The 16,092-nt window shown below is 49.4% G+C and overlaps 1 protein-coding gene across 2 annotated transcripts; it reads left to right on the forward strand.

Annotated features, from left to right (window-relative positions):
* The first annotated feature begins 502 nt into the window (after positions 1-502).
* Positions 503-14,629, forward strand: ttll4 (tubulin tyrosine ligase-like family, member 4). 2 transcript variants are annotated; one of them, XM_064329448.1, is made up of 19 exons: positions 503-657; positions 1,835-3,171; positions 4,211-4,299; positions 4,452-4,515; positions 5,733-5,851; positions 6,352-6,462; positions 6,564-6,640; positions 6,832-7,026; positions 7,545-7,627; positions 7,988-8,116; positions 8,602-8,724; positions 8,836-8,934; positions 9,028-9,162; positions 9,860-10,000; positions 10,435-10,543; positions 10,707-10,917; positions 11,922-11,992; positions 13,419-13,498; positions 14,366-14,629. In XM_064329448.1, exons 2-19 carry the CDS (start codon positions 1,931-1,933, stop codon positions 14,511-14,513), a joined length of 3,225 nt encoding a protein of 1,074 aa, XP_064185518.1. In that variant the 5' UTR covers positions 503-657; positions 1,835-1,930; the 3' UTR covers positions 14,514-14,629. The 2 variants fall into 2 exon arrangements, with proteins under 2 accessions (XP_064185518.1, XP_064185519.1); XM_064329449.1 differs by lacking the exon at positions 503-657 and adding an exon at positions 1,043-1,548.
* The last annotated feature ends 1,463 nt before the right edge of the window (positions 14,630-16,092 follow it).

A 16,092-nucleotide genomic window follows, 5' to 3' on the forward strand; every position in this document is an offset into this window, starting at 1 on the left:
CCAGGATTTTAGTAGTTTAATTAATATGGCTGCCTATATGATCCTACAGCTAGGAATTGCACATATTGTGTAAATAAAGATTTAATATCTATCCAGGTCCCAGTAATGACACAGAAATGATCACAAAGTGTTCCATCAGTTCTGTACATTGTGTACCACTTAATGACAAGTGATATCCATAATTTTAGTCATGCTCAAATTTACACAATATACTTTCGAAGCCCACGAAGAACTATTGCCAGCAGATGTTAAGGCATTTCTGACCAATTAACACCTTGTTAATCCTGTAACCAAACACCTTAACACCAAATAACACACATGAAGAGTTTTCTTAACTTTAATATCACTAACTTATTTCCTTCACTGTGAATGGCTCTGATTATTGTTATACCACACCTATTTCACATAAATGTAAGGATATTTCTTTCTCCTAATCAAGTCGGACGTGTTAAACGGCGAAGATTCTAAATCAAAGGTAGCGATCAAAAGAGGGAGCCGGCTAGCCGGCTATGTCAAACAGGAAGGAAACCGCGGCGGAGCAACGCTGTTGCTAGGAAATGGTTAAAGGTGGCCAAAAGCTGTGGGGAGAGGGTTACGTTAGCTGGATCTCACTCGGAGAGATGCCACGCTATAGCTGCGCAGCATCCTCACCCTCAGGTAAAGTAGCAAACGTAACAATTTGCTAAATTAACACAATCTAGTGATACATTCGCATTGGGCGCGTTTTCATTAAGACCATTTTTGCTTGCTTGCAAACTTAGAGCGAAAGACCACAACAGCGTGTGAAACGGTGTTTCTAGCTTGCGTCTCTACAGGAGCGTGCGAAGTACATCGGTCTGATAAACATAGCTTGACAGTGGAATGGCACTATCTAATCTAACACTAAAACGTGGCCTGAAATGGCCATCTCTACTGTTAGCTTGCTTGATACCTTGTTTACTTACGTAAACAAACTCTTTGATTGGTCGGCTTTGTAGTTTGCGAACGCTAGAGCTTGTCGTTGGCTAGCTACAAGCAAGATAACCTAGTATACGGTTAGACTAACTAAGACGGCTAGTTAGACTAACGTGGGAGACATTGAGTACCCTAACATTGGTTAACGACAACTAGTTGGTTACTGTAAGCAAATCGTAGTTGGCACATAGTTTGCAAGCTACCAATCTACAGACTAATGTCAGTTCAAAATATGTTAGTGCTGACAGCTGATTTAGCAACTATTTCAGAGCTAGGAAGCTAGGTGGCTATTTTAGCAAGTTCGCTGGTAACGGGAACATTATCGTTGTAAGCCTAACAGACATTTACCTCAGGGCAATATAGCAACAGCATAGATCTAAGGCGTGGCGGATATTGTTTAGCGGTGGTTACTGGTAGCTAACATTTCCCATTTGGTGAAATGCCTTTACTTAGCTTGCAGCTATTTAAAGGCATTTCCCGCAGCAGGTGGCTCAGAACAAAATATCAAGTTAGCTTGTTTGCGGACCACAACACTAAAAACTGCTGGCGTTATCATAAATTAACCTGACCAACTTGACATTTTCCTCTACACAGGTAAAATAAAATAAAAAATTGGCTGAATATTCTGGACAATCCCCGGGATGCGGAATCATCATCATTAGTTAAGACAAGCCGGTTAAATCTGCTAGCCTCCCTTCAGTGTGAACTTTTAACAGTTGCTTATTAAGATTCAAGATTCAAAAAACTTTATTGTCTATCACGTAGTGTTAGAAAATTGTCTTAGGTTAGGGGCTCACAAACAACATCAAACAGTTTACATAGTGTCCTGGGCCCATTTCACTTAACCTTATTCCTTTCCTTCCATTTTGTCAATGGTCAGTGGACTGACACCAGCCCTTCCCTCCCACCTTCTTGATGTGATGTGATGTGCTGAAGTCCCTGCCAGGAAGGATGAGAGATTGAGAGATGGCAACCGATGGCCTCCAATGGAGCTGAAGACTTCAAAGCACAGGCCTTTGGGCCAGGCCTTGCGGCCCGTGCCAGATCTGCAGCCGCACGCATGTCTACCAGCTCTGACCTGTCCAATGGCCAAACGAGGACTGTGTCCTACACCCAGAGCCCCCCTGACCACGCAGTCCAGCTCCGCCTGAGGATACCGCAGAACCAGCAATATTATTCCTCAGGGACGCCCGTACATCGTGCCTGCCTTGCTCTGTCCCCAGCCAGCCCCAAAGTGGCCAGAGGTAAAGAAGTTTTTACCACCAATAATGGTAATGGTCTTTCTCACGGCGTCCGCGTCTCCAGCGTAGCGCCTAGTGCCACTGCGGGTTCCAGCGCTTCGATTAACGCTTCCCAGAGTTCCTTGCGGCTGGGAGCCTCAAAAAACAGCTGCCAGTCCCCCGGGCGTGTGAAGTCTCTCCAGCTCCGGCCAGGGCTGTTGGGCAGGAGGTCTCTCTCATCCCAACGAGCCACTTCCAGAAGATCTACAGCGGTCGTTGAAAACAGTGTGCCCGATGACCGGTCGTTGCCCTGGAGCGGCAACAAGGTCAGGATCAGCAGCAGCAGCAGCAGGGCCACACCACAGACCGCCACTCAGGACCTGCACAGCAGCGGTGATAAGGAGTTTCGGAAGCCGCGCGGTATGGTGAGAGCAGGCTCGGGTCGGGCGGAACATCTGCTGAAATGCCACGTGAGCTACGAAGGCACCAAAGGACTGGGGGCGGCCAGAGGGGAGATCATGCGGGTTCCCTTCACGGTGGCCATAGAGAGGCTGATCGAGAGCGGCTCGCTCCTGAGAAACGGGACCGCCAATGGCAGGCTGACCAGGCCGCCAGGGTGCGGCTCGGACCCGCCCTGCGCGGTGGAAGCCGCGAGTACCGGCTCAGCCAAGAACCCTTGGTCCCCTGGACCTGCGCCGCCCCGCCTTGCCAACGGAGACGAGCAAAGCCGCTGCGTCCCCGACGATGCCTGCACCGCCCCCGGCGTCGCCGCCAGGAGGCAAAGCCTTACCGCGGCCAGCGCCAGTGCCACTGTCATTTCGGGGGATGCGGACGGCAAAGGAGCCTGTCTGAAGCAGGCCTCCATTTACTCCGTGACCAGTCAGTTGTCCGCCATACACCTCACCAACGAGGGCAGTCCCCTCCTCCCGCAGGGTGAGCTGGGCTATCCCCTGCCTCCGCTGGAGGACCACCGTGCCATGGGCCTCAGGGTCCTGAAGTAAGTGCCTATGTGCCACGTGCCTCGACACACCAGTGAGAATGAGGGGGAGGGACGGCACAGCGCACGCCGATTGTTAGCAACTGCGTGCTGAAGGCGTGTCACGTTTATGAGCGAGGACCGTCTGTGCGCAGCCTTCTGCTTTTTGCTCGCGTGTGTGTTTCCCCGTGTGTCGGAACCGGTTTGTGGGATGTGAGAGGTGGGGGGTCAAGGTGGGTCACAGCATGCTTGTATGAAATAATGTACGGTATTTTGAAGTTTTGGCCCTCAGCCCGGTTTCTGGAAAGAACAAAGTTTGTCCAAGTTTAGCCATTGAGCGTGGATGGCGTTACAGTGAGAGAATACCTGACACTTGACAAAATGTGTAATTTTGTCTTTCTCACGCAAGTGTTGAACATTAAGGTGACTGAGACCAGTTCCTTCAAAGTGCAGCTCACCGAGAGCTGGAGCCCCCTGCTGTCAGAAATGTCTGTGGAACGGAGGCAGCTCAAAGCTGCATTTTTATAGGCTACCGGGGAAAGCAAGGAAGCAGTCACTTCAGCGTCTTACAACGTTGGGTTTACTGAAGCAGTAATTAAACCCAGCTAATCAGCTATTTACATTTACACACGAATGTTCCAATTCAAATATCTTTATTTGGATTCTAGGGCTCTTTATTTGACTAATCCTGTTCTCACTAAGGTAATGTTCCCTTGGAGACTTGAGGGGACATGAAGCTATATAATGAAATATAAGAAATATTTGGATATTTTAAAAAATGGCATCATTGAAAGTGCTCACTGGCGAAGTCGTATTACATTTAAAAATAGGAAATGGCACCAGTATTGTTTTAGACTCCTTGGAAAGACTGTAATGGGTTTTTACTAATGGTGGATGATTATGTGGCTCCCCTGACTAATTTGATTCCCTGCCAAAGGTAAGAATTACTTTTAGAAAATTCCTGTGGGCATCAGTAATTGTTTTCCCTCACTTGAATGAAGTACTGAACAGTGACTGAGTGCTTGTGAGAACAGCTTTGAGTGCTGTCGTCCGTGTCCAGTGAGGAGGCTGTTTCTATGTCACTGGACGAAGTTGAGGAAGAGGAACTGCCTGACGAGATGGAGGGCCACTGCAGTGGAGATGACAATGGTGAGCCGCTATGTTTTCTCCCAACAGGAAGTGACATCAGCAGTGCAGTGCCATGAAGCCCTGCAATTGATGTGATGTGATTTGATGTTCTGGATATTGTTTTTTAAGGGCTTGATCTGATTGTATTATTTTGCTTGCTTGTTTTTGGCCAGATGGATATGATTGCTCCTCTATGATCAATTCCTCGTCTGCAAGGTCCATGGAAGATTCATCAAGGTAATTAGCATTTTTCTATGATTTATTCCTGTTGTGGGGCTGTCAGTGAATTTTGTCAGGGCTCCTATTCTGTAGGTCCAGGATGCACTTAGCATTTTGCTTTAACTGAATTTGGGTAAGTGTTGAAAATTTAGCTTGAAGTTAAAAATTGTTAAAGTTAAAAAGCAATATTTCTACCTGTGCCTCAGGCTCTCTGGAAAGCATTGATTGTCTCTGAAAATAGTAATTATTGTCCAAATTGTATGCTGCAACTTGAAAAATACAAGTTTTGATATTTGACCACAAAATTCTATTCTATTTAAGGCCAGATAACTGAGTGATCATTTGAATATTTCGTTTTTTTCTTTTTAAAGCTTTGGGGAAAATCTAGGTAAATACCAGACATAATGATGGCGGTGTTTCACTGAAGAGAACTAAGCTTTTTGTTGTTCTAGGGGTTACTCTGTGTGAAAAGATTGAAAGCACAGAGGCTAGTGGAAAGGTCCGCCAATTGTCAATCACTGATAAAGGTAGAACTATCCCTCAATAATGGGGACGTCTTTCTCTGGCCAAATTGTGCTGGTCCTAGTAGACCATTGTGCTGAAATGACATCGCACCTGATTGGTTTATTTGTATTTTTTCCAAAGTAAAAGCCCACGTAGTGTATGACCTCAAACGCAATGTGATTTACTCTCGGAGCTACAAACTGTTTTTTTAACCAAGGGCAACAGGAAAAAAACCTTAAATGACTGTCATGTGAGTTTAATATTTTGTTATTTTATCTTTTATTTTATTTTATCTTCTTTTTTATCAGTTTGGCTAATTAAAAGGTTATTGTGATTCTGTTATTGTGAGTCAAACAGTCAGTTGTTTATTTCATTTTGCTTCTGTGTTTACATGTGTGTTTACACGTTTTGGGCAATTCAAGCGGCGTGTGTGTGCTTGTGTGTGTGTTACGTGTGTGTGTCGTGTGTGGTGGTGCTTGTGTGCGTGGCGGCGTTGACGTGCTGTGTGTGTGTGTGTGTGTGTGTGTGTGTGTGCGTGCGCGGCGTGGGTGTGTGTGTGGTTGTTGACGTGCTGTTGTGTGTGTGCGTGCACGCGTGTGTGTGACGGGGTGTGTGTGTGGCGTGATTGTTGTACGTGCTGTGTTTGTTGTGTGCGTGCGTGTGTGTGTGTGTGTGTGTGTGTGTGTACGCGGTGTGTTACATTGCTCCTGATGACCTGCTGTGGCTGTTAGTATCGAGGACCCGTCGACCCCCGTCCTGGAGGAGGGAGTGGTCCTGAAGCCAGCCTTGGTGCCGAGCCTGTTCCCCCTCACCCCCCCTACGCTGTACTTCGCCACCGCCAAAGAGAGAGGTGAGGGCGTGGGGCGCTGTTCATCACACTCCAAATTATCGCCCCTATTTTCATCACCTGTGGTCAGGTCCAGTGATGGTTCAAGCCTGGGATCATGTCATTATGCTGCATTATGCTGTGGTTTCAGTGAAGGAGTATTATTTACTGGTACTGATGGTGGATTTTTAACTTTATAAATAGATGAATGTTTACATTATTCTGTGTTGTGGGGTGAATTCACTGTAATCACAGTTGGTGGTTTCACTGTGTTGCTTGCGTATGTCAGTATGTACACATAAGAAAACGTTATGTTGTGCGATAGTTCAGCTGTAAACATGTAGCTGTGCATGGTAGTGCAGGTAGCAGGTGGCTAACCTGCGACTTACATGATTCGTAAGCATTACACAAATTTGCGGACGTGTTTGACGTGCGCTGTAAGTGTGCATATGTGTCACAGTGCAGATGTAAGCGTGCGTTTGTGTGTGACCGTGCACATGTAACCGAGCTGCCCTGTGTTGTAGTGGAGCTGTTGCCGGAGGAGCAGAGGAAGTTCCTGAAATGGAAGATGAGCTCCGTCACCCCTCATGTGGTGAAGCACACTGTGGCCCGCTCGCATTTCAGAGTCACCAAGAGTGAGTAGAGCGAGCCGACAGCAGGGCTTTTCTTCTCTTACCCACGAGGCCCGGGGCCAGCCTCCTAACCGGCCAATCGGCGGCCTTGTGTTCAATTGCAGGGAGCCACGATTGGCTCGGCTGCTGGGGCCACCACATGAAGTCCGCAGGGTTCCGGACCCTTCGGGAATACCAGAAAGTAAGAGGGAACGCCGTGCGGCTACTCAGGTTGTGTTGCCACGTCTGCAGGACTAGTGTAATCGCACAGTTGTGTTGTGCTGTTTAGTTGAATTTTCTTTACCCGGCTTGCCTTTAATGTGTCACTGCTTGATCTTTAAACAGTTTCAATATGCTTCCCCCCCTGTCCCCCCCCTCCCCCCCTTTCCCCAGCTGAACCACTTCCCGGGGTCCTTCCAGATCGGGCGGAAGGACCGACTGTGGCGCAACCTGTCCAAGATGCAGGTGCACTTCGGCAAGCAGGAGTTCGGCTTCTTCCCACGATCCTTCGTGCTGCCGCAGGACATCAAGCTGCTGAGGAAGGCCTGGGACAGCACCGGCACGCGCCAGAAGTGGATCGTCAAGCCGGTGCGTCGGGGACGCCGGGCGGGACGTTCTGTTAAGAACCGCGAAGGCCGGTTCGCGGTTCGGCTGTGTGTGCTATTGTTGCCCCCGGCGATTACGCCTTTCAGTTTATAATAGAGCGACGGACGATTTGCCGTTGTCGCTGTCATCTTTGTGGACATCGCTGAGGCTTGAGATAAATAAAATGGAAGACCACACATAAACACGATTACAGTGTTTCCGTACCTGTATGCTGCCGACTGGGCGGACTACTGTGATGTCACTAATGACTCCACTTCGGCAATGCGTACTTATCGGTTACGTGTTTGTACATTTTATGAGCGACAGCGTTCAGTATCAGAGTCGAATGATAGTATGGAATCGTATAGGAATGTTGGTGACAATGTAGCGATATCCATCGGCCAATCATACGTCGCCCGACTGTAAACTGGCCTTAAGGATCAGTGTGTGTGTGCAGTACAGAAGGCTGGACTGCAGGGAGAATGACGGGTTTTGCTTTTATTTCCCACTGGTCCTGGCAGCCAGCTTCAGCTCGAGGAATCGGGATCCAGGTGATTCACAAGTGGAGCCAACTGCCCAACAGGAGGCCCCTCCTGGTACAGAAGTAAGCTGCCGCTTGGTTGGTTGGGTTCTTAGCAAGGTGTGATGTGATTTGTTGGATTTTGATTTGACGATTATCAAAAGAAGACCTGTAGTATGGGTGGTGTTTTCAGGATATTTGCACACGGAATTCCCTTGACATCTTGGGTTTTCCTGAAATTTTCCACAAATGAACTTCCTATGGAGGGAGGATATTTGATGCGTGTTTGAGAGTTGGATCACAAATACGTTTTGAGAAACTTCAGGAGAATCTGAGACGTCGAAGGAACTTTGTGTCCCAAATTTACACAAAACGTGCTTTCCTGTAAATAGAAGGAATGGTTTACAGTAACTGCCCTCTGTGCCGTGTGGGGTCCTGCTGCAGATACCTCCACAAGCCCTACCTCATCAGCGGGAACAAGTTTGACCTGCGGATCTACGTGTACGTCACCTCCTACGACCCGCTGCGCGTCTACATCTTCACCGACGGCCTCGTCCGCTTCGCCAGCTGCAAGTACGGCTCCTACGAGCGGATTGGTCTTGAAGTATTTCGTTTTATCATCTCAAAATTAGCGAGGGTCTTCTTTTCAAAGTAATGGGTTTGGGTTTGAACTTTTATTTTGTTATTTACGTGTGTGTGTGTGTGTGTGTGTGTGTGTTACTTTAAATTCAGTTCTATTTCATCCATTTTTAGTTACATCGGAGACATGTAGAATTAATTATAAACCTATAACATTTTCTGCATAATTAATATGGGTCTCATATCTAATTTAATATGTACTGTTCTACAGTAATGCATAGGTGTTCTACTTTTGGCTCTCAATTATTGTGAAATTTGTGTCATTTTTATAAGATGTATGATACAATATAATGGTTAGCTATAGCGGAATTTGAGAGATGCGCCATTTTTTTGACATGTTGTACAGCTTAGACAAGACACTGAAAGCCAGTGACACTTGGAGATGTTCAGCTGTGTTCATTCTTCTGTTCGTTTCGCAGGTATTCCTCTTCCTTGAAAAGCCTCAGCAACAAGTTCATGCACCTGACAAACTACAGCGTGAACAAGAAGAACTCGGAGTATCAGAGCAACAGCGATGACAAGGCCTGTCAGGGCCATAAGTGGTGAGTGGCGGGGAGGGTGTCTGCTGTCGCAGGGAGGGTGACGGTTCTGTCCATCACGGTAACGAGCGAGCGAGCGTCCTCCTGAAACGCTGTCCCTTGTGTTCCGCGCAGGGCTCTGAAGGCCCTGTGGCAGTATCTTGGCGCCAGAGGCATCAACACCATCTTGATCTGGGAGAAGATCAAAGACATCGTCGTCAAAACCATCATCGCGTAAGTTTTTTTTCCGCGGTTCCCGCTGGCGTTTGGGGCGTCCGGCCCGCCGCGGGGCGTGTTTATCGAGCGCTGGTTTTCCCCCCCGTGCAGGTCGGACCCGTACGTGAACACGCTGGTGAAGATGCACGTGCGCTCCCCCTACTGCTGCCACGAGCTCTTCGGCTTCGACATCATGCTGGACGAGCACCTGCGGCCCTGGCTCCTGGAGGTGAACATCTCGCCCAGGTACCCACCCCCCTCCCTTCGCCAGCGAACGACACCCCATTGGCTGAATCGCAGCTTTGACCGGAGATGATTTGATACGAGATGTGTCAGCAGGAGAAGATACAGTGGATGACTGTGTAACGCCATTCAGTAGCGCTAGCTCAGCATTTCACCACATCTGTTGCACTTTATGCCTCAGGTCCTAACTCATTAAAGTGATAAAATTAAAAAAATAAAAAGATAAAATTAGATGCCGTAAGTTGTGGTCTTCTGTTGTGTTTCAGCGCCAAAAGTGAAGCAGCATGTCAAAAATGCTTTTTTTAGCTGGATAAATATTTGTTGTCATGCCTCATGATTCACCATACATTGAGACAGACATGTTCTTTTTCATGCATAAAGAAAAAATGAGAATTAAATATTTATTATCGTTATCAGGGTTTAAGTAGCACCCTCGGTCCTAGTAAATTTACTTTGATTCATTTTTCGCTGGTAACAGCTAAGCACCCATTGTGAGCACATTACCAGAGATCCATAGCGCGTCATTCACATGATGAATGTAAGTTTGCTAACTTTTCTTGCTGCCATTAATTTCTATGCAAGCCGTTTCTGGCTTCTGTTGTTTTACCAATGTGAGGAGACTGCTGCTGATTTGAGTTGCCGTCGGTAACCGGCCCCTCCCTCTGCATCTCCCCCCCCCGCCCCCCCACTCTCTCCACAGCCTCCACTCCAACTCGGCGCTGGACGCCAACATTAAAGGGCAGATGATGCGGGACCTGATGAACCTGGCGGGGTTCGTGCTCCCCCACCGAGACGAGCTGGGCCCCCTGAAGAGCAGCAGCGCCAGCAGCTCGGCCAGCAGGTCCGCGCCTCCGTGGGCCGGACCCGGTTCGGGTCCGGCGTGCTGGAATATGGTGGCCCGTTTAGTTCTGGGATTAAAGTGTAGGCCTCAGGCCTCAGCGAATGAGGGAGGGTGTTGTATAGCAGGGCTGCCCAACCCTGTTCCTGGAGTTTTAGCGTCCTGAAGGTTTCCATTTCAACCCTAATTTGGCACACCCGATATGACTAATTAGCAGCTGAACAAGATCTCTAGCTCGCTGAATGAGGTGCTTTGTTAGGGTTGGAGTAAAAGCCTACAGGAGGGTAGATCTCCAGGAGCAGGGTTGGGCAGCCCTGTTGTAGAGGGTTTCTGTTGTTTTACGGGTTCCCTGTTAATCTAGAGGAGGTAAACTATGATTTGTTGTTTGACTTGTTTGTTTTGTGTGGATATTTGTTGCATTTTAATGTTCTTTATAGTTTGGGTGGAGGAGACAAGGAGAAATCGCGACATTCTGGAGAAATCCTGTTTGATGAGAAGATCAAGAGAGCACACTTCCTGAGCCAGAACCAACGTAGCACAAATCCGGTACGCCTGTTACACACACACACACACACACACACACACACAGTAATATACATTCACAAACGTACACACACACTTCTCAGTGCCTCCTTCTGTAGCGGTCTGTCTCTCTGCCAGTCTGATCTCTGCTCCCCGCGCCCCCCCCCCCCCCCCCGGGTCCCGCCAGGCGTTCTACTCCACGGTGCTGGACGCCCTGACCCCGCGGGACGTCCGGGTCCTGACGGAGGCGGAGGACGAGCTGAGCCGCCGGGGCGAGTTCGAGCGCGTGTTCCCCTCGCCCACGTCCTCTCGCTACCTGCGCTTCTTCGAGCAGCCGCGCTACCTCAACATCCTGCTCAACCAGTGGGAGCAGAAGCACTGGAACAACCGGAGCAAAGGTCAGCGCTGGGGGCCGTCTTCTAGGGCCAGTCGAGCTAGTGCCTTCGTTTTAAGCAAGTCAGGGTCGGGCCCCGTTCGTAGGGCAAGGCGAGTTCAGGGCCGTTCATAGGCCAGTCAAGCTAGTGCCTTCGTCTTAGCAAGGTCGAGGTCAGGGCCGTTCGAAGGCAAGTCGAGTCAGGCCCGTTCTTAAGGGCCAAGGTCAGAGCTAGGTGCCTTCGTTCTTAAGGGCAAAGGTCAGAGGTCAGGGCCCCGTTCGTAAGGGCCAAGGTCAGAGGTCAGGGCCCCGTTCATAAGGGCCAAGGTCAGAGCTAGGTGCCTTCGTTCTTAAGGGCAAAGGTCAGAGGTCAGGGCCCCGTTCGTAAGGGTCAAGGTCAGAGCTCTAGAAGGTCCATTCATTAGTTGAATATTGGGAAGTTTTTAGTTGGGAGATATGGATGACGTTCATGTAATTTCTTGTGCAAATGCGCCCTCTAGTGTTGAAACGGGTCTACCTTGTTACGTGACTGCAGCGTCATCTTGGATGTGTTGGAACTTTTGGCACAGAAGAGTCAGCTGGCAAGTTTGCCAATGCAAGCGTAGCACTGTTGCAACACACATCCAGTTTATGTGGTTATATTATTAGCCAGCCAGTAGCACTTTTGATAATCTGATTACTTAAACGGTGCTGCGGAATCCACTATTACATGTGTAGCTGTCAAACATTGGTTGTACAAAGTACCGGAAAACGACATGTTTGTGATGTTTAGACCATTCCAGTTGAAATTTTATGAAAAGAATACTCTGTGCTTGAGCTGTCTGACACAGCACTCCTCCTCTTAAAAGTTTAATCAAAGCCCTCTAGTTCTTACCCTTTTCAGAATGTGTATCCCGTTAATTTACAAATATAATTTAGGACCAGATCTTTGTGCTTGATTGTGACTTCCTGTGCAGCCTGTAGTGTAACTGTGCTTCCCTGTAAGCCTACAGTGTAACTGCGCTGACTGTGTTGTTTCTGTTTGCACAGGAATCAACCTGCTGAGGAGCCTGTGTCAGAAAGGATTTCACCTGGGAAACGCCTCCTATTTACCACATCCTGTGAGCGCTCCTCCTATACTACACCCTGCTCCCTAACCTCCTGCACCCTGATCCCTAACCTTCTACACCCTGTTCCCATACCTCCTGCACCCTGTTCCCGAACCTCCTGCACCCTGATCCCTAACCTTCTACACCCTGTTCCCATACCTCCTGCACCCTGTTCCCTAACCTCCTGCACCCTGTTCCCATACCTCCTACACCCTGCTCCCTAACCTCCTGCACCCTGATCCCTAACCTTCTACACCCTGCTCCCTAACCTCCTGCACCCTGATCCCTAACCTTCTACACCCTGTTCCCATACCTCCTGCACCCTGTTCCCTAACCTCCTGCACCCTGCTCCCTAACCTCCTGCACCCTGCTCCCTAACCTCCTGCACCTTGCACCCTTTCCCCCTATACCCTGCTCCCTGAGTGTGATCACAGACCCCCTACAGTACCTTCCATACAGTATCTACGCAGAGCCCTGGTTTAAGACCCAGACTGTCGAGTGTGAAGTTAAAGCAACACAGCTACTATGCACAGATGTGGCCCCATGGCTACTCTGCACAGATGTGGCCCCATGGCTACTCTGCACAGATGTGGCCCCATGGCTACTCTGCACAGATGTGGCCCCATGGCTACTCTGCACAGATGTGGCCCCATGGCTACTCTGCACAGATGTGGCCCCATGGCTACTCTGCACAGATGTGGCCCCATGGCTACTCTGCACAGATGTGGCCCCATGGCTACTCTGCACAGATGGGCCCCATGGCTACTCTGCATAGATGTGGCCCCACGGCTACTCTGCACAGATGTGGCCCCATGCCTACTCTGCACAGATGTGGCCCCATGCCTACTCTGCACAGATGTGGCCCCATGCCTACTCTGCACAGATGTGGCCCCATGGCTACTCTGCACAGATGTGGCCCTGTGTGTATAGCATTGCTGTCACATTCCATCACGTTCTGTCCTCCAGTACTGATCCTGAATTTGGCTGCATAAGGAGCTATTTGCAGTTCATTCTCATTTCTCCCAGCCTACTTAATTACTAATATTACGGTCTGTGAACATGCTAAGACTATAACAATAATTTAGCCAACTTCCTTTAACTCAAAATCTGGACCTAATTAAGTATCTTTATAGCTCAGGGATGTCCAATCTGATGGAGTCAGGTGTGGGTGTGTAGGTATTTGTTTTAACCAACAGGAAGATTCCTGAATCTACTTATCAAGGTCTGATCGAAGATCATGATTAGTTAATTAGTTGAATCAGATGTTTTAGTGCTGGACTAAAACAAAAACCTGAACCCACACTGGCCCTTTTCAGGTAAGATTGGACACCCCTGCTCTTGCTGGGTGGAATCACAGAGGCATTACGTAACTTGAAAACAAGGTTTGTATGGCTGTATTAATGTGTTTCTGTGCCGTCTGTCTCTCTCTTTCTGTCAGTGGTCGGTCTTATCCATCTCTAGTCAGAAGGTTGAATCCTGGAGTAACCTCTCCATAAAGGAGGAGCCAATCAGGTCTAGGTATGTATAGCCACACCCACATCCTCTATGGCAGGGGTGCCCAACTCCAGTCCTGCGTGCTGGTTAGTTTTAGTTTTCTGACAGCTCTATAAACTATGCTGGTTCGCTTCTGTACTTGAGCACAGTAAAACTTGCTGTCTGCAACTGTAGCCGATGTTTATACAAATGTCAGATCAAGATATGATTGAGCTATTTAAATATGCAAGTGCAGAAGTTGGCACAAAATCCTGAAACAGATCGGCTCTTGTTGTGCACCTCTGTTCTATGCTCTTTCCTACAGCAGGGCTGCCCAACTCTGTTCCTGCAGATCTACCATCCTGCAGGTTTTCATTTCAACCCTAATTTGACACACCTGATTCTACTAGTTAGCAGCTCAGTGAGGTCTCTAGCTGTTGAATGAGGTGTGCTTTGTTAGGATTGGAGTGAAAACCTGCAGGACGGTAGGCACGGGGTTGGCCAGCCCTGGCCTACAGGCAGGTGAATCATGTCTGGCTCTCACAGTGTTATATTCTATGGCTCTCAGCCCCTCCCTGTGCAGCCAGGCCAGTGTCCTTCTCTGTCTGCGTGTGCCAGCCTTATATCTGCAATTATAAAATGGCCACCTCCCTCCCTCTCTCTCGCTCTCCCTACCTCCCTCCCTCCTCTCTCTCTCTCTCCCTCCCTCCCTCCCTCTCTTTTCCGCTCTCTCCCTCCTTCTCTCTCTCTCCCCTCACTCTCATTCTCCCCCCCCTCCCTCTCTCTCTCCCTCTCTTACTTCCTCCCCCTCCCTCCCTCTCTTTTCCTCTCTCTCCCTCCCTCTCTCTCTCCCCCTCACTCTCTCATTCTCCCTCCTCCTCCCTCTCTCTCTTTCTCCCCCTTCCCTCTCAGCGTGGTGGTCAGTCAGATGCACAGCGCTCAGCAGGATGAAGAGGGCCTGCCCTCGGCCGTCTCCAGCCCCCCCGACACGGGGGCCAGCACCCCCACCGGCTTCTGCAGCCTGTCCTGTGAGAGCCTGCACACCAGGGACTTTATATGAGCGATGCACTGTCACCGGGTCATGCCCTCTCCCAAAGCACCAGGGAGCGTAGCCCACTACCACCCCCCCACCCCCCCCCCCCACCCTCATCCCGCCACCAGGCCACCCCGTCCGCACCACCAGGGAGCCTAGCCCACTACCAGCCCCCCCCCCCCACCTCAGCCGCCACCAGGCCACCCCGCTCCGCACCACCAGGAAGCCTAGCCCACGCCCCCTCTCCCACCGCCACAGAGCCATGCCCCTTCCCCCTCACCCTCCCCCGCCACAGAGCCATGCCCCTCCCTCCCTCACCCTCCCACCGCCACAGAGCCACGCCCCTCCCCCCCGCCCTCATCCCGCCTCCAGGCCACACCCTCTCCCACCAGGAAGCCTAGCCTTCTCTGCCCTCTCCCTTCACCCCCCCTCCCCCTTTCACCACCATGGAGTCACGCCCCCTCCCCTCCCTTCCCCCTCCCTAAACCTGCCACGGATCCCTGCCCCCTCCCCTTCTCCCCCCCCCCTCACCCTCACACCGTCTCTGTTTACACACCTCAGCCTTTTAAAAAAGCACACAAGCACTCAGGGTATGGCAACGGGTGTCAGGGAGTGGGGGTGTGTTATGTCTCCCCCTGCCATACATGGTGCGTTCTCGCTCTCCCTCTCTTTCCCTCTCTCTTTCTCTCTCTCTCTCTCTGCTTCTCTTCGTTCTCACATGAGAAATGCACAGAGAGAGATAGAGGCAGAAACCAGACGAGGAGAAAAACCGTTTCTGGCTTGTAAAACACTGCAGAAATCACTGGCCAAACGGAGGAGTATGTGACTCTCTTGCTCTGACCGGAGGCTGAGGCCTGTGGAATGCTTTGCCAGGGGAGGGAAAACCAAAGGCTGTCTCCCGGCCAATCACCAGGGGTCCTGTTTGTGTACGGTGGCACCAGCCAATCAGATCCTCCTCGGTAAAGTGTGTTTACACTTCACCCGTGAGGTCAGTGCAAGTGCTTCCCTTTGGCTGGTCATTTCTGAAACGCTGCATATTCTATGTGAATTTTTGAACAGGAATTAAATGGTAATAATTGTTATGAATAAAAATCTATTTTTATCATTTAATTAAAGTGTCTCAGACTAAAAGTGACTGCTCAGGTTTTTGTTTTTTGATAATATCATTTCTAATAAACTTAATTCTGAGTGAGTATTTGTGTTTGTAGGAAATGTGCACAGGAGTGTTGGTCTTCTCTGAGTGATCATTGTAATTTCAGTGATGCTTAAAGCTTCTTACCCACAATACATCTGGGCATGTGAAGGGCATTCTCCTGTCGATATGCCAGAAGTGAAGAATAATATTTAAATGAAAATCGATTTTTTTTTTTCCAAAAGCGTATACTTGTTATACTTGCACAAAAAGCTGGATGTGATACACATTTATACTGGCTGTGGGGATTCTATGGGGGTGGCATTGCGCAATGCGGAGAGGACATGGCTGATTTTGACCCCGTGACCTTCAGCAAACCAGGAGAGGGCGGGAAGCACCTGACAAATTATTTGGGAGTCGAGCCGCAGTCAACCTGTCAACAAGTGTAAACCGACAAAACTGATAGGGTGACAT

The sequence above is a fragment of the Anguilla rostrata genome, chromosome 3 (assembly GCF_018555375.3).
Source record: "Anguilla rostrata isolate EN2019 chromosome 3, ASM1855537v3, whole genome shotgun sequence".
NCBI classification, from domain to species: Eukaryota; Metazoa; Chordata; class Actinopteri; order Anguilliformes; family Anguillidae; genus Anguilla; species Anguilla rostrata.